Source organism: Eptesicus fuscus, chromosome 13 (genome assembly GCF_027574615.1).
Source record: "Eptesicus fuscus isolate TK198812 chromosome 13, DD_ASM_mEF_20220401, whole genome shotgun sequence".
NCBI classification, from domain to species: Eukaryota; Metazoa; Chordata; class Mammalia; order Chiroptera; family Vespertilionidae; genus Eptesicus; species Eptesicus fuscus.
Window position 1 is genome coordinate 66,290,607 of NC_072485.1, and position 22,772 is coordinate 66,313,378.

Consider the following 22,772-nt stretch of genomic DNA (forward strand, 5'->3'; position numbering starts at 1 on the left):
ATGGTTACGCGGGGAAACACCCGAGCAGACGCGGTGGCCAGAGGCTTAACTCAGGGTGAAGAGTCCCCAGCCCCGGTCCTGTTCCTTTCCCTTCCCTCCATTACCCCTCAGTATACAGAAGAAGAAAAAACTAAACTCCTACAACGGGGAGGCTCTTCTGGTCCTGAGGGATGGATCTTCATAAATAACAAGATTGCCCTTCCCAAGGCTCAGGTAGGGGCCATTGCCCAACAGGTCCACCAGTCATTGCACATTGGACCACTGGCACTTTGGAGGTTCCTCGAACCCCTCTTCACCTCGCCCACACTGCGAGAGGCAATCATGAGTACCTGCTCCTCCTGCTCCACGTGTGCAGCTGTCTCACCCCAGGGAGGAATGCGCCCCAACTTTCCTACCCATCAAATGAGGGGACACCTCCCAGGGCAGGACTGGCAGGTAGACTTCACCCATATGCCTCCCCACAAGAAGACCAAATATCTGCTTACCATGGTAGACACCCTGACAGGGTGGGTAGAGGCCTTCCCTACTCACAAGGAAACTGCTGAGGTTGTGGCTGAGACCCTAATAACACACATAATCCCAAGGTTCGGCCTCCCCACCTCCATACAATCAGACAACGGCCCGGCTTTTATATCAAGGGTCGTTCAGCAGGTTAGCACCTCACTTGGCATCTCCTGGAAACTGCACATACCCTACCGCCCACAATCATCGGGTAAGGTCGAGAGGGCCAATGGCCTCCTTAAAGACCATCTAACAAAACTCTCTCTAGAAATTCGCAGCTCCTGGCCGGATCTCCTGCCCATGGCCCTGACCAGAATCCGGGCTACACCAAGGAGCCCCACCTTCTTAAGCCCTTTTGAACTCCTATATGGGAGACCCTTCTTGCTCAACCATCGTCTCCCTACTGATCCTCCTCTCTTGGCTACTTATCTTCCATACCTGTCTCTACTCAGGCAGCTGCTCCGGGAACACGCTGACAGGTTTCTGCCCAGGCCAGAACCAGCTAACCAAGGCTCGCGAGGACCACCCCTCCAGCCCGGGGACTCAGTTCTCCTTAAGAATCTACATCCCAAGGCCTTGGAACCCAGGTGGACGGGACCTCACACAGTTATCCTCACAACCCCCACTGCAGCCAAACTACTTGGAGATCCATCGTGGCACCACCTCTCCAGACTCAAGAGGACCCCGGAGCAGCATGACTTCTATAAATGTGAGGTGTTGGGCCCCACTAAGGTCCGCCTTAGCCGCCCTCCCCCTCCTTCTTCTCCTCCCAGCCCTGGGCAACCTACACCCTCCTACACCTGCTTATGTGTGGAGGTTCAAGGTCCATGAAACCTACAACCAGGACAGCACACAAGTCACCCGACAGGTAGGATCTCAGGACTGCCCTCTGGCCGGATGCCAGGCGGAGATCCTGATTGCTGTCAACCTCCGGTCAGTGTCCAATGGTGGCCGACCATACGCCTGCTTTGCTTACGACCAGCGGAACCCAGAGAGGTGTAATCGAGACGTCAACACCTATGGGGGTTGCCGCTGGTCAGGCTGTGTCATCCATGATGCCTACAATGAGGTCAGGTCTGGTCCCTTCTTCTGGAAGGACGGGACCTTCAACATCAGGGTCCGGGACCCCTGGGACCAGCGATGGGTTGCAGGCGTTATGGGAAAACTATATGGGGGTGGTTGGAGCTCAACCCCTTCAGGGACCATCTACATCTCCCGGGAATATGTCATGGCCCAGGAGGCCCAAATCCAGGTCTCCAAAAGCATCCTACAGGCCGAACATTCCCTTAAAGGGAAGCTGCCTGATTCCCCCCGGGTAGAAGTCCTGTCTTCTTGGCTCCAACTTATCCAACACACTCTACTATTCCTTAACGAGACCCATACCCTGCCCAATGTCTCGCACTGCTTTTTATGTGTCTCTCTCCAAAGACCTTTGCTGGCTGCCGTCCCACTCATGACTCCTTCAGGAACCCAAGGACATGGTGAATGTCAGCCTCCTCTGACTGGCATTCCCCTCTGGGAACCCGAAACTCCAGAACCCACCTTACCCCCACGGATATGCTACCAGACCAGCAACCCGGTAACTGTGGGACGGGTCACTTGGAACTGTACCCAAAACCACACTGCAGCCAGTCCCACCAAGGCCAGCCCGGGTACCTTCTTTTGGTGCAACGGCACCTTAAGCAACTGCATAAACTCCTCTGACCCCGGGCCTTGCTTTGGGGTCACAGTAGTTCCCCAGCTAACCTTGTATGGAGAGTCGGAGCTTGCCTGGTTGCTCCCTTCATCCCACCCCCGGGCCCGCCGGGCCGCCTTCCTCCCTGTCATGTTGGGGGTAAGTATCGCTGCCTCGATAGGCCTCGCTGGGGGGGCCCTTGGGAACAGCATAATCTCTGCTCAGGATTTCAATGACAAACTCCAGATAGCCCTGGAGTCTACTACTACCTCCTTAGCCTCCCTGCAGCGGCAAGTAACATCGGTAGCCCAAATAGCCCTGCAGAACCGAAGGGCCTTAGACCTCCTTACTGCGGGAAGAGGAGGAACCTGCATGTTCCTTCAAGAAGAATGCTGCTACTACATCAATGAGTCCGGAGTGGTGGAACAGAACGTGCAGACCCTGACTAAGCTGAGTAAAGAATTACGTGCAAGACACTCCCAGGACAACTCTCTCTTCGGCTGGCTCCAGAGCCCTTTAGCCACCTGGATCTTACCCCTGGTAGGGCCCCTAATTCTCATCTGTGTCTTTTTTTCCCTAGCTCCCTGCCTCCTCAAATTCATCCGCTCCCGGATTGCAGAAATGTCTCGGGTGACTGTAAACCAGCTCCTGCTCCATCCCTACACTCGGCTGCCCCTCAACCCGCCTCTGCCTGACCCTGGCCTTTAACCTCCCCCACCCTCTTCGCCCCTGGTCAGCAGGAAGTAGCCAGGATGATTTCGGCGCCCACTATCACCAAAAAGGCCGGGATGTTAGGTGGAGGCAGGGGGGAAAGACCACAGCCATGCAAGCATCCGCAAGGTAGATGGTGATGAAGATAACTGGCAGATAACTGGCGCCTTCCCAGAACCTTGCTAGCCTTCCCAAACCCCTGCCGGAGGCAGGAATTCCACACCTCTCACGCCCTCCACCCTCCCCTCACCAAACGGCTGTATAAAGGAAGTACCTAAGCCCCTGTTTTGGCGCGAACTCCCCTGGCCCACTCTCGGACCGGTGAGTTTCGCCCGGGAGCGCAAGATTAAAACCTCCCCCCCCTTTCCATCGCCTGGACTCTGTGTCTTGTTTCCTGCGTCGCAAACCTTTCACAATAAAGCCTGTGTCCTGGTATCCCATGGTCTCCGGCCCTCTGTTTCATCTTTCAAAAACGTTTAAATTAACGTTCCTTGAAACTTAAAGTGTGATAATAAGGACACATTCCCCACTGCCCTAAAGCACGTGTTCCTCATAGATAAGGATTTGAACTTCAGTAAATAACTCAGAGTGACTTGTCAAGATAACCACTTGAGTGAGTGATATACTCTCCCTAGATAACCACATGTAGCCCCTTGCCCTGTTTGAGATAAACGTGTGCATTGACTTAATTCATTGATAGCCACCTGGACTGCTGCAAATGTGATAAAATCTTTAAAATGGGGATCCTGCCCTGACCGGTTTGGCTCAGTGGATAGAGCGTCGGCCTGCGGACTGGAGGGTCCCGGGTTCGATTCCAGTCAAGGGCATGTACCTTGGTTGCGGGCACATCCCCGGTAGGGGGTGTGCAGGAGGCAGCTGATCGATGTTTCTCTCTCATTGACGTTTCTAACTCTCTATCCCTCTCCCTTCCTCTCTGTGAAAAATCAATAAAATATATTTAAAAAATAAATAAAATAAAATAAAATAAAATGGGGATCCTGATCAGCCCAGTGCTCGCCTGTCAAGACAGCCACAAAGGCACGTCCTTCTGACAGTCTGGCAAGCGACGCTGCTCCACGTTCCTCTTCCTGCCTGATGACAGAAGAATGGCTAGTAACTCCTGATTGAGACATGACCGAACTCTCGGGTGAGGAATGCCAGACCCCTACATCCTGATTGGACCAGCCCAGCTACCAGACCCCAGAGGACAGCACCACCAGGATCCCCATGTAAGCCTGTACCCACAGCATCAGGAATTGTGTGAATAATAAAGTGCTGTGTGATTTGCAATTGCATATGTTTCATGTGGTGTAATTCCTCCAGCAGTTAATTAAATTATTTTGCGTACACTTAAAATTTAAATTTAAGCTTCTGGTCTTTTTGGTCCTAAGACTGCCTTGGTCCTGCTTGAGTAGAGTAGCCTCTTCTCTAGCAATGACTTGAATGTCCCACACCTGCATGGTTCAAGTTTATCTCAAGGGATGCCTTAGATAAACAACCCAGATCCTTTCCTGGGATCTACTTGAGATAAGGAGTAAGACCTTCTTGTGTATACATAAAACCCAATGAATTATGAGTTTTTCTACTCTATGTAACAAATTGTCACAGTTCCTGCCTCTTTTTGAGTTCTGAGTACTGCTGTTTTTAATTTTTTCATATTGAAACAGGAATTTTAGGGGGATATAGGCAGGTTTAGGAGATTTTTAGAATTGGGGTCCATGGAAAAAAACCTAGGGCTACAGATTGGGAGAAGGTACATTTCCTTAACACAAGAAAGCTAGGTGTAGTTACATTTCCATAAGACAAGGGAGGCAGCAACAGATACATCTTCATAACACAAGGAATCCTGGTACAGTAACATTTGCATAAGACAAGGAAGTGGCAACAAGTATATTTCCATAAGACAAGGGAACTGGAATTAGCCAAAAAAAGGTCTATATTTACAAAATAAAGAAGGAAGAACTCCCAGAAGGAATAGGAGGACAATGAAGGAGAAGGGCCTCAGGAATCACTATAGTAACCATTTCAAAAGGGAATATTGACCAATCAGAGGGGATATCAAGGCACCAAGATCTGAAGCCTTTATATGCCTTAGGGAAAAGGAACTCAGTGGGATCCTTTCCCCCTTCCCACATGAAAGTCCATTCTGTGGGACTCTTTCTCTCTCCCCATGTGGGAATCTGTACTTGTTCTACAATAAATCTCCACCTTTGCTATACTACCCCCTGTCCAAGGATTCATTATTTGACTCCAGCAGAAAAAGAATCTGGGTTCTGGTCCAAAAATCCTGTATCAATATGATTCTTTCTTTAGCCTTGGGTGGTTTCCACTTGTATGTGCTGATCAGTCACCCCTTGAATAACTGAGAAGGATTATCTGCAGATGCCCACTTTCCTTTCTCTGTGAAGCCCCTGGACTTTAGTACTCTGTCTTGTGAACTCTAGCTGCCTGGTCTCACTGGACTGTCAACTCTGCCTCATCAGCTGAAGTATTCTAGGTTTTGACCTTTTGGCAGGGTGGCCTAGAAACTCTCATAAGAAAGGAAAGCTGGGTAATCATAGTTCATCTCCCTTATTTGTCATCTCTCAGGGAAACTGTTTTGTTGCCTAATACCATTGTTTTAAAAACTATTATTTCTTACATCTTGTGTTTGTTCTTGTTTTAATAGAAAGGTAAGTCCAGTCCCTATTATTCTACATTAGTTGGAAACAAAAAAGAGTATTCAGCATATCTTAGGTGAGCTCTGGAACTAGTTTTTCTATTCTTTAAAAATAATATTTTTTCAAGCCTCTAACAAACCCCATCAATATGTAGTAATATTATTGACCTTTCCTTAAAAAATGTGTTAAGAATCTACTCATTTCTTATCCTCTGACTCTTTCTGCCCTAGCTTAAGTTTCTGTCCTCTCCCAATTATCACAACTAAATGAACTCCCTCAGGATTTCCCATTTCCTTTTCTAGCATCCTATAATCTATTGTTTTTACAGAAGTCTAAGTTGTCATCCTAGTATTAAAAACCCTGGTTCCATCAGGACCGGAGGCTCCACAACCATGAAGTCAGTCCTGCTGTCAGCACTGGGTTGCCATGGCAACCCAGCCCTGACTACTGCAACTGCAGGCATGGTGACCCAGCACTGACTGCTGAGGGGGCTGCGAATCAGGCCCAGAGAGAGGCCTGAAGAGAGAAGCAGTGTCTGATCTGTAGCCTGTGTGGCAGCTATTGATCAGCACTTATCTCTTTCTTTCTCTCCAGGCCAGCCAGCAGCCTTGCCTCCATTTCTCTCCAGGCCTCCAACAGGGCTACTGATCAGTCCCGCCTTTCTGATCAGGCCCCGTTGATAGGCGGAGAGACCTAACTGGCATAGAAACTGACCAATCAGAACCAAATCTGGGTGAAGTGTGAGGAGCCAATGGCTGCCTAGGAGGCGGAGCTTTTGACGCTGACTGGCATAGAAACTGACCAATCAGAACCAAATTGGCCAACAGAGGAGGGTGGGAGGGGGTAAGATCAGGCCAGCAGGGGAGGGCAGTTGGGGGCAACCAGTCTGGCAGGAGAGGGCAGTTGGGGGCCATTGGGGGCAAGATCAGGCCAGAAGGGGAGGGCAGTTGAGGGGAACCAGGCCAGCAGGAGAAGGTAGTTGGGAGTGAGATCAGGCCGGCAGGGGAGGGCCGTTGGAGGCAAAACAGGCCAGCAAGAGTGGGCAGTTGGGGGCAACCAGGCCAGCAGGGGGCAGATGGGGGCGAGATCCGGCCAGCAGGGAAAGGCAGATGGGGGCGAGATCAGGCCAGCAGGAGGGGGCAGTAGCGGGGGAGCTCAGGCCAGCAAGGGAGTGCTGTTGGGGACAAGATCAGGCAGGGGAGGGCAGTTAGGGGCAAACAGGCAGGCAAGCAGAGGGGTTAGGGGCAATTAGGAAGGCAGGCAGAGGCAGTTAGGGGTAATCAGGCAGGCAGGTAAGTGAGTAGTTAGGAGCCAGTGGTCCCAGATTGTGAGAGGGATGTCAGACTGTCAGCAAGGGGTCCCTGATTGGAAAGGGTGCAGGCTGGGCTGAGGGAACCCCCACTCCATGCATGAATTTCATGCAACAGGCCACTAGTTTAATATAAGATTAATTTAATCACTCATTGGCTAAAAATCCTCAGGGTCCTTTTATCAATCAGGAGAAAGGGCAAGTTTCAGAAAGGTCTATATAGTCCTACAAGGTCAACTTCTGTTACAAGTGTATTATCACCTCTTCTATGTCCTAATCACATTTTATTCTTCAACCACCTTTGATACTGATGTTCCATAATACAACAACAATATTGTCATTTAAGAACTCTTGCATTTACACTTCTCTCTCTGTTATATGGTCTTCTCCTAGATAGCCATATAGTCCACTCACTCATATCTTCAAGTGTTTATTTAAATGCCACCCTTATTGACAACCTTAAAATTGAAACTCTATTCTGGATGCTTGTTCTATTACATTTTTATGTTGCTCAATACCATCCATCATATTATATAGCTTACTTCTCATTCTGCATATATTCTGATTTTGTCTTAGCTCCGTAAATAGATAAATTTTGCTTATTACTCTTAACAATGTAAGCATATTTCATTGAATCAACCCATTTATATAATCATGTATTTTTTTATATATATAAGGTATTTTTTGTGTGCCTATACCATACAATTTTAAATATAATATAGAGGCTGGTTTTATAAAAATAAATATATAATGAAAGCAAAAAAAGCTACATATGAGAACATATAGGAATGGCACCTAATCTGACTTTGAATATTTATAGGTTAATATCTGATGTATAAGCAGAAAGTAGTCATTTATTAGTGATATATTTTGTTTGAAAATAATAAATATTTTTCTTATTTCTATACTATCACACATTGATTCTTGCCCTTTTCATGAAGGTAACAATACAAGATTGAAGCAATCAAACTTAGTATACATTGGCTAATACATAATTAATTCTTACCATATCTTACAGTGAATTTTCAAGAGATTATTTGCACACATGCTCAAGGTTTTAATTAGGGCATTTTTCACCTCCCTGTTCCTTAAACTGTAAATCAAGGGATTCAGCATAGGTATGACCAAAGTGTAAAATAAAGAGGCCATTTTATCAGAATCCAATGAATGACTGGACTTGGGCTGCACATACATAAAGAATAAGGTACCATAGAAAATGACTATGACTGTCAGGTGAGATCCACAGGTAAAGAAAGCCTTGTGCCTGCCCTCTGCAGAATTCATCCTGAGGATGGCAACCAGGATCAGAATGTAGGACACAAGGACTATCAGAAGAGATGAAACTAGAGTCAAAATTGCAAAACTCAGAATGATCAATTTGATTTCATGTGTGTCTGAGCAGAGCAAAGATATCAATGGCAGACAATCACAGTAGAAATGTTGGATGACATTACGGCCACAAAATGATGAAATGAAAATTTTTGTGGTGATCAGCAAAGACAAAAAGACACTGTGTAGATAGGGTATTGCCACCAGCAAGTGACATAATCTTTGTGACATGATCACTGTGTAGAGCAGAGGGTTACAGATGGCCACATAGCGGTCATAGGCCATTGCTGACAGAATACAAATTTCACTGGTGATAAACACATTGAAGACAGTGAGTTGGGTAGCACACGAATTATAGGAGATTGCATGTTGATTGACAGCTAAATTTACTAGCATTTTAGGTCCTACAGTTGTTGAGTAACCAAGATCAGTGAAAGCCAAGTGTCTCAGGAAAAAGTACATGGGTGTTTGTAGCTTGGAGTCTGTCTTGGTGAGGATAATCAAGCCCAGGTTACCCAGCAAGGAGACTAGGTAAACAATGAGGAAGAGCCCAAATAATGGAGCTTGCAGCTCTGGGAGGTCCGTGATCCCCATTAGAATGAATTCATTCAACATTGTTCGATTGTGGTTGTCCATCAGGCCATTCAGGAAAACTGTAATGGGAATAAATACATAGCTAATCAATAAATGTCATGAGCTATGCCTAGAGATTTCTATTGTAATAAGTGATTAAAGGTTTCAATATTTCATTTATGGCTTGTTGCTTTAATTGGCTACTCTAACACTTGACAGCTCAATTATCTCTCTCTCAGCTTAGCGAAGCTCTTGACAGGTTTCTTAGATTTGACACAATAGCACAAACAAAAAAGTAAAAATACAGAAATTGGTGCTTTATCAAAATTATAAAACAGACTTTTGTGCACTGAAGAACATTATCAAATAATTAAAATACGACCCACACAAAGTAAAAAAAAAAAAAAATGCAAGTAATATATCTGTGAAGTTTCCAGTATATACAATACACAAACGATTTGGAAAACTCAACAACAAAATGGTAAACAACCCACATATTTTTTTAAAAAGGCAAAAGACCTGAACAGACATATATTATAGAAAACATACAAGTGACCAATAAGGACATGAAAAGTGGCTTAACAGCATTAGTCATTAGAAAAATACAAGTTAAAACTACACAGGTACTGTTTTACACCCTCTAGGATTTTTATTAAAAAATAATAGAAAATTACAAATTCTGGCAACAGTGTGGAATATTAGAATCTTTGAACACTTTTTTCGGTCATTTAAACTGTAATAAGCCACTATGAAAACATTTTGAGGGTTACTCAATAAGCTAATCATAGAATTGTTATTATGATCCAAAAATTCCACTCTTGGATATATACCCAGAAATTAGGAAAACCTTTGTTAAGTTTACACAAAAACTTACAGGTAAATATTCAAAGCGCTAGTCATAATAGTCAAAAATATATATAATCCAAAGGTTCATCAACTTATAAAAGGATATAGCCAGTATGGTGTATTCATACAATGAAATATTAATAATTCATAAAAGAAAAAAGTATTGATACATGCTACTACATGAATGAGCATTTAAGACATTATGCAAAGTGAAAGAAGCCAACTATAAAAGGTCACATGCTGTACAATTGCATTATATGAAATATCCAGAATAAGGAGATTGATAGAGGAAGAAACCAGAATATTTGTGGCTTGTTCAGGAACACTGAATTAATTCTCAGGAGATAATACACTGAGTGTATTTATTGGATATAAATAACATTCTAAGTCTCATGGAATAAATGAGAGTTTAAAAACTGGACACTCCAGGACTTGTACTTTGTTGATTTCTTGATGATAGCCCTTCTGACAGGTGTGAGATGGTCCCTCATTCTTGTTTTAATTTCCATCTCTTGGGTGATTAGTGACTTTGAGGATGTTTGCATATGTCTCTTGGCTTTCTGAATGTCCTCTTTGGAAAAATGTCTATTTAGGTCCTTTGCCCATTTTTTTATTAGATTGTTTATCATCCTTTTGTTAAGTTGTATGAGTTCACTAGAGAGCATTATGCTAAGTGAAATAAGCCAGTCAGGAAAGAATAATACCACATGATCTCACTCATTTATGGAATATAAAGAACAAAAAGAGATCAACCAAAGGACTTGTATGCATGTATAGAAGCATAACCAATGATTGCAAGTCACTAGGGGGGATGAGGGCATTTGCTGGGGAGTAGGGGAAGTCGGGGGAAGCTCAATGGGGAAAAAAGGAAACATATGTGCTACTATTTGTAATACTTTAAACAATAAAATAAAATAAAAACTGGACACTTTTTTATATCTATGCTAGTAAATATCAGTCTTTCTATATGTGAGAAAATATGAGATAGTGAAACACTAACCTCTTTTTTTTACATGGGTTTCTATTTATATGTAGATTATTTTATATGATAATTAAAGATGACCTGGTTCTGACCTCTTAAATTTGTTTTTACTCAATACTCTCAAAATATGTAACAAATGCAAGGGGAAGAGCTTAGCATTGGACCTTCACTATAAAACTGCACTAAGAGTAAAGATCAATTAAACTGCTTCCCTGCTCTGTCTCCCTTCCTCTGCCAGATACTGCTTTCAGCTCTAACATACGTGACAATAAATTAATTCTACATTGAGAGATCAATAAAATATTCATAATGTACCTATTTCAGCACCCAAGTCATTTTTGAGTGAAAATATAGAGAATTTTAGAAAGAGCTACTAAATAGTGTGGAGCCTGGCTGGCATGGCTCAGTGGTTGAACATCTACTTATGAACCAGGAGGTCACAGTTCAATTCTAGGTCAGGGCACATGCCCAGGTTTCTGGCTCGATCACCAGTGTGGGGCAAGCAGGAGGCAGCAGATCAATGATTCTCTGTCATCACTGATGTTTCTATCTCATTCTCTCTCCCTCTCCCTTTCTCTCTGAAATCAATAAAAAAAATTTTAAATAAATAAATACTAATAAGTAGAGTGGAAAAGAAACCTTAATTTTAGGCATAATGCATACTCCTGCTTTATAATTTTGCAAAGACTGTTCTTCATTTAAGTCTGTATTTGTGTATATTTTAAATTTATTCCCAATTTCTATTAGATGTGCATTTAGTTATTAAAGATAACACTTATTGGCATTTCAAAGACCCTTCCAAGGCTTGCATGTGAGAGGGATGGGATGTCCTCTTACCAGACATGGAGGGACAGAGGTGTAGTGTAGTGCAATTTATGCTTTAATATTTTGCTTTGGCCTCACCTCCCACTAAAAGTGGTGACTTTCAAATAACATTGATCCTTGCAATGATATTTGTAAAGTTTGGATATGTGTGGAAAATTTTAAACAGAGAAATGACACGGTTTATAAAAATATTGATAAAATCTTTTTAATTTAAAGGTAACTGGAAAACATTATGAATATACCTTACTATTGAGGTTAATAATTCTGAAACACATCCAATTAACTACAAATAACAATATCATATTTGATTAAGGGTCCAAGTTAAAACAAATATTATGATCTTGGGATTTGAGATTTTTAATGCTTCCTTGCCACTCAGAGGTATCATATTTATTACATTAATGTAAATGTCTGGCTTTCATAAAAAATCATAAAAAAGTAGCTGTTGAAACTTCATTTATTAAAGCAGGTTGATAAAGCTATGGCTAAAGCTCTGAGTTGGAGTATTAGAGACTAATTGTTAAATGGGAGATGGACCATGAAGGGTCCCTGGACCACAGAACAGGTCAGAGAAGCAGGTACAGTCTACTCACCTCCAAGAAGGAATCTCACTGTGCTGCCCCATGATGTGTCCCTAAGATAACCCAATAAGAAGAATTTACGGGTTTCCTTGGTCCTTTGAGATGGTCCCTGAGGGGAAAGGATACAATTTGTTAATTATGCTTAAAGCATTTCAAAACTTCAAACTAAGCCGATGGGATATCTGCTAATTGTACAGACATCTTTCTAGTCCCACACAAATGAAGTTATGTTAGGTACCTTTCCTTGTGTTCTCTTGGATATCATTTCTTTAGGAGAGCATTTTAGTTTTTTTGCAATCCTTAATTGTCTCCTCTAAAAGGAGTGTCTGCTTATGATTTTACCACTGAGGACATAATGGAGAAATGTTTGTACAATGTTTTACATTGTTTTAAAATTCATAAGGGAAAATAGATATGTGTAGCTATTTTCCTCTTAGTTGTGGTGTATTTAACTTATTAAAGTACTAGTGGCCCAGTGCACGAAATTCATGCATGGGTGTGTGTGGGGGGGGTGTCCCTCAGCCCTGACTGCACCCTCTCCAATCTGGGACCCCTCGAAGGATGTCCTACTGTTGGTTTACAGGGATCGGGCCAAAACTGGCAGTCGGACATCCCTCTCTTTATCCGGTACTGCTGGCTCCTAACCGCTCACCTGCCTGCCTGCCTGATTGCCCCTAACCACTCTACCTGCTGGCCTGCTCGCTCCCAATTGGCCCCTGCCTCTGGCCTGCTTGCCCCCAAATGCCCCCCATGCCAGTGTGCTTGCCCCCAACTGCCCCCGCTGCTGGCCTGCTCACCCCCACCTGCCCTCCCCACTGGCCTGCTCACACCCAACTGCACCCCTGCTGGCCTGATCACCACTAACTGCCCCCCCCTGCTGTCCTGATCACCCCCATCCGACCCCCACTGACAGCTTGCTTGCCCCCAACTGGCCCCCCTGCTGGTCTACTCACCCTCAACTGCCACCCCCCACCAGCCTGATCACCCCAAATGGCCACACACCCCTTCCCCCCCACTGGCATGATCACCCACAACTGCCTTCCCATCCTGGCCTGATCACCCACAACTGCCCTCTGCTCTTGGCCTCTAACCACCTCTACCTCAGCACCGCCACAATGGCTTTGTCCAGAAGAACATCCGGAAGGTCTCTTGGAGGGTCTCCCAGTCTAATTAGCATATTACCTTTTATTAGTATAGATAATATACATATTAACAAAAGCATACATCATAAATTAATATTTATAAAATTAACACAACTGTGTAGTCAGGATCCAGATTACAGCAATTATAACCACTAAAATAAATAAAATGTTATCAGGACTCCAAAATAATCCTTCATTCTCCTTTCTATTATGTACTGTTCCCTTACACACACACACACACAGTCTGACTTCTAATAGCATAGATTATTTTCACCTATGTTTGTTACTTTATACAGTATAGAAGAAATCCTGTACATTGTTTTTTGTGTGTCTGGGCTTTCACTTGATATATTGTCATAGGTATTTCTAGATGGTTCATCCTAATTTTTATGTATAGTTCCATTTCATCACAAATTATTTATCCATTATTCTATTTTTGAATATTAGAATGGGTTCCAATTTCAAGGTTTTATGATTGCTGATATTATTAACATTGTATTCCATTTTATGCTTTGAAAATAAAACGTTTTCCTCTTCTTTAGGTATTATAAAATGATAAATTTGGATTTATTACAGATAATCACATATTATTTATAAAAATATTGCCCTGATATATACAATTCCCTGATAATTGTAATTAAAATAAAACGAGAATAATTTTTTTTCGTAGTTGCAATTTTAGAGCTACTTTTCCCAACCCTGTAAATGCACCACCCCTTCTACCCTTGATAAGCGTTTAAACACCTATGATGGCCACATCTGACAAACACATTATCCTCCAGTGGGCATAATTACTCAAGAATGGAATGGCTGCCTCATAGAGAATACACATACTAAAATTTAGTCATTTCTACCCTTAGCTTTTCAGTTTTTATAACAATGTGCATGTCCTCAAGTAAGTAAAATAATATTTGCTTTCCTCATTAGCACCAACATTTTGAAATATTGTTCAAAATTTTTAATTTTAGCCATTCTGCTGGGTGTGTAGTGATTTCATAGTATAACCTTAACATACTTAGCTAATGATTAATGATATTTTGAAGACATTTATGAATTTTTGGCTGTTTTGATAGCTTTTGTTGTAAAGCATTTCTTCAGGTGTGTTGACCATCCTGGTTCCCCTTCCCCCCACAGTACATTGATCGTCTAAATCATACTTAATTTAACAGTTTGGCAATTTGTTTTACAAATTACTGATATCAGTACTCATATGTGTATCAGAAGTGTTCTCTCAGGATTTTATTTTATCTCTTCTGTGGTGTCTGATGATATTTTGATAAATACAAATTTTTATTTTGTATACAGTGATATCTTATGTAATAAAGAGGTAATATACAAATTTATCATCACTCCAACACACAATATGGTTGCCCCCATGTGGTCAAAAATGGCCACCACAAGATGGCCGGCAAGGGGCAGGCAGTTGTGGGCAATCAGGCCAGCAGGGGAGCGCAGTTGGGGGCAATCAGGCCTCCAGGGGAGGGCAGTTCGGGATGACTGGGCTTGCAGAGGATACCAGTTGAGGGCAACCCGGCCTGCAGGAGAGGGCAGTAGGGGGGGTCCAGGCCTGCAAGGGGGGGCAGTTGGGGAAACCAGGCCTGCAGGAGAGGGCAGTTGGGGATGATATCAGGCCGGCAGGGGAGGATATTTGGGGGGAACAAGGCATGCAGGGGAGGGCAGTTGGGGGTGACCAGGCCTGCAGGGAAGGACAGTTAGGGGCAAACAGGCCGGCAGGGGAGGGCAATTAGGGGCAATCAGGCTGGCAGGGAAGCAGTTAAGTGTCAATCAGGCTGGCAAGAGAATGGTTAGAGGGTGATCAGGCTGGCAGGCAGAAGTGGTTAGAGGCAATTAGGCAGGCAGGCAGGCGAGTGGTTGGGAGCCAGCAGTCCTGGATTGTGAGAGGGATATTGAACTGCCTCCCTCGAGTGGTCCCAGATTGGAGAGGGTGCAGGCTGGGCTGAGGGACAACTGCAACCCCCAACCCTTGCATGAATTTCAGGCACCAGGCTTCTAGTCTATGTATATTTCAGTGTTATAATTTTTGTACTTTATAAAGAAATCTTTGCTTTTTCCACGTCATGAAGATATTCTTTTTTAAAAAAGAATCTTTGTGCTTTAGATTTCTTTATTTTTTATGAATATAATATATTCATAATTAATCTTACATTTGATGCAACCAAATGACTAAGTTTTATATTTTACATAGGAAACCTAAATGAGCTAGATCAGTTTACTATGAAACCCTTCTTTCCTTATTACATAGCGTGCATTTTTTATTTAAATCAAGTGAAATTATATGTGTGAGTCACCTATTGAACAAATTATTTTCATTTATTTTATTGGCCTTTCTATTTGCAATGATGACACAGTTTTTTAAATATGATTTCGGAGAGGAGGGCAAGGTTGGATGGAGTGATGGAAGGAAAGAGGGAGGAAGGAAGGGAGACAGAGAGAGGGGCATCCATTGGAGAGAAATATATCATCAATAGATCAGATGCCTCCAATAAACACTTGGACCATGGATCAAAACCTCAATCCCAGCATGTGCCCAGACTTGGAATTAATCCTGCGACCTTCTGGTGCTTTGGATGATGCTCCAACCACCCGAATTACCAGTGCTGGGGCCTGATGGCACAATTTTCAAAAAATATAGTTTTATTAAAGATATTGATATCTATAATTATAAGCACTTTGTATTCTTCCTTCTTTTAATATATTTCCCTGACTACCCTAAAAGTTTAGCATTTACACATAAATTTAATATGAACTTGAGTAGTAAAAAATACTATTGGACTTTTCATTGCTAGTGCATTAAATCTATAGAACAATTGTGGGAGCATTGATCTAATCACATTTGTTATTTCCAATCAATGGACATGGTATATTACTACATTTATGTTTCCTTTAATAAACTAGTAATGATTTTGTAGCATCTAGCAGTGAAGTAATGCAAAGAATTCATTAGGATGTTCTTTAAGTATTTTACAAATTTTATTGTTGTGTAATCAATAGTTTTATATTTTATTTTCATCTCCTTTTTACTAGTGTAGAGGAAATTGATCTTTTATATGCTTGGTTACCTTATATCCACCAATCTTGCGAAATGCTTTTATTATTTATCATGTTTCAAGTTGACAATTCCTTTACATTTTTAATGTACACAATAATGTCACTTGAAAATAATTACACTATTATTTCTGCTTCTGCAAGCATATACATGTTTATGTATGCTATAAAAGGAACCTGATATGCCACCAAGCCAAAGGAAGATATAGTTAAACTGTCATAAGGCAAATTGTTCATGTATTATTCATTGCTATATATGTGTTCACCACTGATAACAGTAACTGCCATCATCTGTATGTCACTATGCCAGTATGATGGGCACCTGTATTTTAATGCTATGTAAGATACAAGTAACATAACTACTTGGTAATGTGTAAACAGTTATTGGGGCTTTGATCTCTTACAGTAAAACCTGAGGACAAATCAGAGTTGAAACTAGAGGATAATCACTACTTCAACATCTATAAGGTGAAAACAACAAAATTATATTTCTACTCTCCCATGCCTCTTACAGATCACTGCCTTCTAAGTCCAATCATATATCACAAACAGCTTGTACACCTAATTTATTGCTTACACAGTCTATATTAAACTTCACCCTGGACGTTTGCTGAGGTTTTTCCATATCCTATGCAGGGCACCTTTCACTTCTTTGTTTCTCAAGCTGTAGATCAAGGGGTTCAGCATGGGTATGATCAAAGTGTAAAACACAGAGGCCATTTTATCACTGTCAAAGGAATGACTGGACTTGGGCTGCACATACATGAAGAATAGAGTCGCATACAATATAACCACTACTGTCAGGTGAGATCCACAGGTGGAGAAGGCCTTGTGCCTGCCCTCTGCAGAGTGCATCTTGAGGATGGCCAGGAGGATTAGTATGTAGGACACAAGGACTACCAGAAGAGATGAAACCAAATTAAACACTGAAAAGATCAGTATTATCAACTCAATTTCACGTGTGCTTGAGCATGGCAGTGTCAGCAATGGAAGACAGTCACAATAGAAATGATTAATGATATTATGGCCACAGAAAGATGAAATAAAAATCTTTATGGTGGTTATCAGAGAGAGAAAAGCACTGTGGAGATAGGGTACTGCTACCAGTGTCCAGCATACCCTTGGTGACATGATGACTGTGTAGAGTAGGGGGTTACAGATGGCCACATAGCGGTCATAGGCCATCGCGGAGAGAATGAAAAGTTCACTAATGATGAACAAGATGAAGAACGCTAGCTGGGCTGCACACCAATTGTAGGGAATAGTCTTTTGTTTAGTTACAATGTTTGCCAACATTTTGGGTCCCACAGCTGTTGAATAACCAAGATCAGTGAAAGCCAGGTGTCTGAGAAAGAAGTACATGGGTGTCTGAAGCCTGGAGTCCATCTTGGTGAGGATGATCATACCCACGTTGCCCACCACGGAGACTGCATAGATGATGAGGAACACCCCAAAGAAGGTGGCCTGCAGCTGAGGGTGGTCTGTGATTCCAATTAGAATGAATTCTTTTAGCACTGTTAGGTTTTGTTGGTCCATCCAGGTTTATCAGAAAACCTATTCTGGATAAAGACATTCACATATTCAATAGCTTTTATGTAGCATCATCTAGCAATTTTTTTTTTTTTTGTATACAAAGTTGGTACAAGTTAAATAAATCCTAATATACCAGTTAGGCTGTATTAAAATAATCCACTTCCCACAAATAAACACAGAGACAAGAATAAAGTTGGAGATAGAGTTTTGTGTTTTCCATGGCGGGAAATTTGTCCCCCTCTAACATTTGATAATATTGGAAGCTTTTTGGTTGTCACAACTGAAGGAGCTGTGCTACTGGAACACATGGTTGGCGTCTAGTGAGGTTGCTAATTATCCTACTGTCTTAGTGTATACCCTCAACAAAGAATTTTACAGCCCCAAATGCCAGTAAGTCGAATGGTGGCAAACCCTGTTATATGTAACTAGAGGCCCAGTGCACAAAATTTGTGCATGGGGGTATGGGTCCCTCAGCTCAACCTGCACCTTCTCCAATCTGGGAGCCCTACCGGCTTAAGCCCAGTACCTGTGTTTCTCTGCTCTCTGCAGGGCCTGTCTTCTCTGTGCGTGCTGCCCAGAATTTCTCCATGGCTCAGAGGGTCTCCTTGGCCACAGGTGGGACGATGAAGCAAGCATTCCACCAGGCCGCTCTCTGCGGCCGCCCTCCCAGGACTGGGGCACTCTAGCAAAGCTGAGGGTACTGGGCGCTGCCGCATTGTGGCAATGGGAGCTGCCAGCTTTGTGATGGAGTGATGGTTAATTATCCCTTTATTAGATAGGATGATAAAGATTTTACATACAAAAAGCAGTAAATATAAAAAAATGTTGAAAACTGTAGACATTAGGTTTGTAGTTCATTGTTAAGCTTTCCTGTTGTCTTTTATGCAATGACAGTTACATAATTGCACTTGATAAATTATAATCATACAATGTGACATGAACCTATATTAATTACATGATAGAATTTTTAAAGTCCAAATTCCAATTATGTGGAGAAACATTTAAAATCCCTTCATTTAAAACATATTCCTTTCATTTAATTTACTAAAACTCATATTGCTTTGTCCTGTTAAGGTATCTCCTACTACAATTTCAGATGCCATTTATTAATGTTTATGTTTCATAATCATATGTTCAAATATTTGTAAGTATTCTGTATTATAGACATTGCAATTTTGTTTGTAACACACAAATATTAATTTTAAAAGGGTTCAAAATAAATATTATTACATTTTATGGTAGAATTTAAAAAATAAAACATATTCCTTTTAAAGCCATTATGTCTACTGTTGATGCAGGATGACAAATTTAGCACATGACCGATATTGGACAAACGTGTATCTTATGGAAACACTTAAAAATCATAGTAGATGTTATGTGTATAGGAAAATATACATAGGCAGTTACAGTCTATGTTATACTTACATTTGTTGGATATACTAAGGAATTCTTAGGGCTAATGATGTAAGTTTTCTTAATTTCTATACTCATCAACAAAATCAATTATTCTTCATAATATGGTTGGGGAGATAGATAAGAATTAAATGTTTCAATGTATTTATGGTACCTGGAAATATCCCTCTAATAGCAAATACATGTCATTTTTATTTTGTGCGTCTACTTTTATTTTTTAAATACAGACAGTATGTTGCTGAAATGGATTACCTTTACATATATCTACATACATTCTTTTTGTGTGACATAACTTCTTTGTCTGGAGTATGCTGATAAAGAGCCCGAGTAGTCTATTATCAAGGTAACTGTTCCTAGTGCACTCCTGCCTATTTCCACCAGGACCCAACTCCATGACTACAAGTGGAACATAAATGTGTTGTTATTGTGAATAATTGATCTTCTTCCTTACTTAAAATATTTAATAAAAATTCACATAAAACCTAACATATCTTCTTTTCTCTGGGTGCATTATAACTAACATACATTATGTTGTTTGTGACATAAAATATATATTTTGTCATAGTGGAACCTAAGCTAGTATGAGGAAAGTGAGCAAATTGTGAGAAAGGAAGATCACTGGAATTGGTCTTATGTAATGAACTTTTGTAAACATTCCCTTTGGATAAAGACATTCTCTACTGAAAAAAAAATAGGTGTAAAGTCACTATATTACACAACAGTATATTGGCAAGATAAAGTTCAAAGATATAAATATGGATTCCGTTATGTTAAAGTCTGGCCACAAAGGACTCCTCCATAGTATAAAAAAGCTTTTAATGTAGACATAAATAATTATAATTTTTAAAAATGTATAGAAATATCCTTGACATGCCACCAGTTTAAAAAAATACTAGAGTAATGGCAACATAAAATGAGAATGGCTTCTAAGATCAAATAAATAATGGATAAAACATGTTATATACATTTTCTTTAAAAAATGAAAACAATACAATTGATTCTGGCTACAAGGAAAATATAAATAATTGTCAGTGAATTAGGTATAAGAAAGCATATAAAAATACAAAATTTAAAGCATTACATTTTAAATGTGTTTATGGGAAATCCACATTTTTTTCACATAAATTATTGCTTCTACTGGTATGAGCTTCTGATATACTATCCTGTTTCCAAGTACATACCATTTTATGTCAGAAAGACTGATACTGTTAAGAAAAATGTAAATGAATGGAATAAGAAACAATACAATTTTTTAGATGCAATGAAAGGCTAAAAAAAAAAAATTCCATCGGTAGATGATGGTTTTCCTGTAAGATAAGGGAAGGAAGAAGGGCTCTCTCTCACCAGCTTTAGGTTTCTATAGGAAGCACCAAATTAGGTTTGCATAGTTTACTACCTGTGTCGACTATCAGATTATCATTGTTAAAGATATACTTGGTGAGAAATGATATGTGATTTCTGACAGATTTCACTGGCAATTGAACACACTGTACCTTGTACCATCACCATAAAACTTAAAAATCTTCTACCCTCCAAAAATTGCTTTTCACATCTCAATGTAAGGTGAAAACACCCTTTTTTTTGCCCATCAAGCTCATCAGAAAAAATTCACATTATACATTGATTTAAATATCCAATACACACACACACACACACTAGAAAACTGGTGCATGAAAACTCATGCACTGGAGTAGGGTCCCTCAGCCCGGCCTGACCCCTCTCACAATCTGAAAGCCCTCAGGGGTGTGAGGCAAGCCGGCAATCAGGGGACGGCGATGCCCTCATCACACCTCTACTGATGCCACTGCCAGCAGCTCAAGCCTCAGCCGTCCCTGGTTACCTGAGCCTCGGGCAGCCCTGGGTTGCTAGGCACCTGACTTCCAAGGCCTGCCTGCTCCTTGGGCTGGCCCTGGGCAGCTGGTGGACAGAGGGGACTGGGGGACTCCAGAGGCAGGTGTGCTGTGTGGCCAGACCCTCCTGGGGGCAGGCCTGGCCGTGCTGCACTCCAGCCGCCCCGGCAGGGCTGAGGTAACTGGGCGTGGCCATCTTGTGGCTGTGAGCACCACCATCTTTGAGAGCGTGGCAGTCAATTAGCATATTTCCTCCTTATTGCCCCTGGGCATCGCCATCTTTGTGAGGGCATGATTGTCAATTAGCATATGCCCTCTTTATTAGATAGGATATCTATACTAATAAAAGGATAATATGCTAATTAGAGCAGATGTCTTTCCGATGTCCTTCCCGACAAAGTTGCAGTGGCTACGAGGGTCAAAGGCAGGCAGCCATGGTGGCAGCTGTAAGGGCCAAGGGCACGCAGCCATGGCGGCAGATGTGAGGGCCAAGGGCAGGCAGCCATGGCGATGACTGTGAGGCCTGGGGCTCAGGCAGGAGTGGGCTCAGGCAGCCATGAGCTTTGGCGGCTGCGAGGCCCAGGGCTCAGGCCCCACAGTTATAGCAGCCAGCAGTGGGTGATGGGCCGGTTGCTTCTCCCAGAGGAGGTCCTAAGCCATCAGTAGGACATCACCTGAGGGCTCCTGGACTGTGAGAGGGGGCAGGCCGGGGTGATGGACCCCCCCTCAGTGCACAAATTTTTGTGTACGGGCCTCTAGTATATCATCCTACCTAATAATAGGGTAATATGCAAATAACCATCACTCCATTATGCCCACGATTGGGCAGCAGGAGGCTTGGGGGCGAGACTCGGGGTGGCCTATCCGGTCATTGAGAGGCGCAGGGCAAGCACTGCTGATCCGGCTGTTGAGAGGCGCGGGGCAAGCACTCGGGCGGCCAATCCGGATCAGTGGCCGCTGAGGGGGACTGCCGCGGATACCCGGCTCCCCTACCATCGAAAGTGGGGAGACGGAGTGGACACCCGGCTGCCCTGCCATCTAAAGTGGGGAGGGGTGTCTGCTCCAGCTCCAAGGCCAAAAAGCGGGGAGCTGGTGTACTTGCCAGAGTCCATTAAGCAGGCCAAGGAGCTGGACCTTGCGGGGCTGGGCCTACAACCCCTCTTCAGCTTGAGCTTTGAGGAGGAGGAGCTGCAGCAGCTGAGGCTGGTGGGACAGCATCAAGCAGTACCGCTCACAGGCGACCATCTTTGAGATCAACGCCTCCAGCCGGGACCTGAGCAGCCAGGTGATGTGGGCCAAGCGGCAGAAGGACTTCAAGGCCATCGCCAGCTTCCGGCAGGGCTGGCAGGAGCGGCAGGAGGGCCTGGCTGGTCCAGCCCCGAGCTGCCAGAGTGGCAGGCGGAGCAGCCTGGGAAAGAGGTGGAGGAGGAGGAAGAGGTGGCGGGAGAGAGCATGGAGGATGTCTCATAGAGGTTGTGGGCCGAAAACGGCAACAGCCAGGACCTGAACGGGGAGCCAAGAGGTGGAAGGAGGAGGCCCGGCAGCTGGACCAGGATTTCTATGTCCCCTATCAGCTCAAAGATTTCGACAGTGAATGGGTCCTAAGCGTTGGTGGGGACCAGAGGTGCCTTTGAACCTGACCAGGGGCCGGCAGCAGCTCAAGTGGGACTGGAAGAAGAAGCGGTTTGTGGGACAGTCAGGACAAGAGGACAAGAAGAAGATCAAGACAGAAAGTGGTGGCTACATCAGCAGCTCCTACAAGCGGGACCTCTACCA

At 42.9% G+C, this 22,772-nt stretch overlaps 2 protein-coding genes across 2 annotated transcripts; both read right to left on the reverse strand.

Moving 5' to 3' along the window:
* Positions 1 to 7,858: 7,858 nt before the first annotated feature.
* Positions 7,859 to 8,821, reverse strand: LOC103302305 (olfactory receptor 8K3-like). Its single transcript, XM_008159367.2, has one exon. The coding sequence runs from the start codon at positions 8,819 to 8,821 to the stop codon at positions 7,859 to 7,861; it is 963 nt and encodes a 320-aa protein (XP_008157589.2).
* Positions 8,822 to 16,794: 7,973 nt separating this feature from the next.
* Positions 16,795 to 17,736, reverse strand: LOC103302308 (olfactory receptor 8K3-like). Its single transcript, XM_028136201.2, has one exon. The coding sequence runs from the start codon at positions 17,734 to 17,736 to the stop codon at positions 16,795 to 16,797; it is 942 nt and encodes a 313-aa protein (XP_027992002.2).
* Positions 17,737 to 22,772: the final 5,036 nt, after the last annotated feature.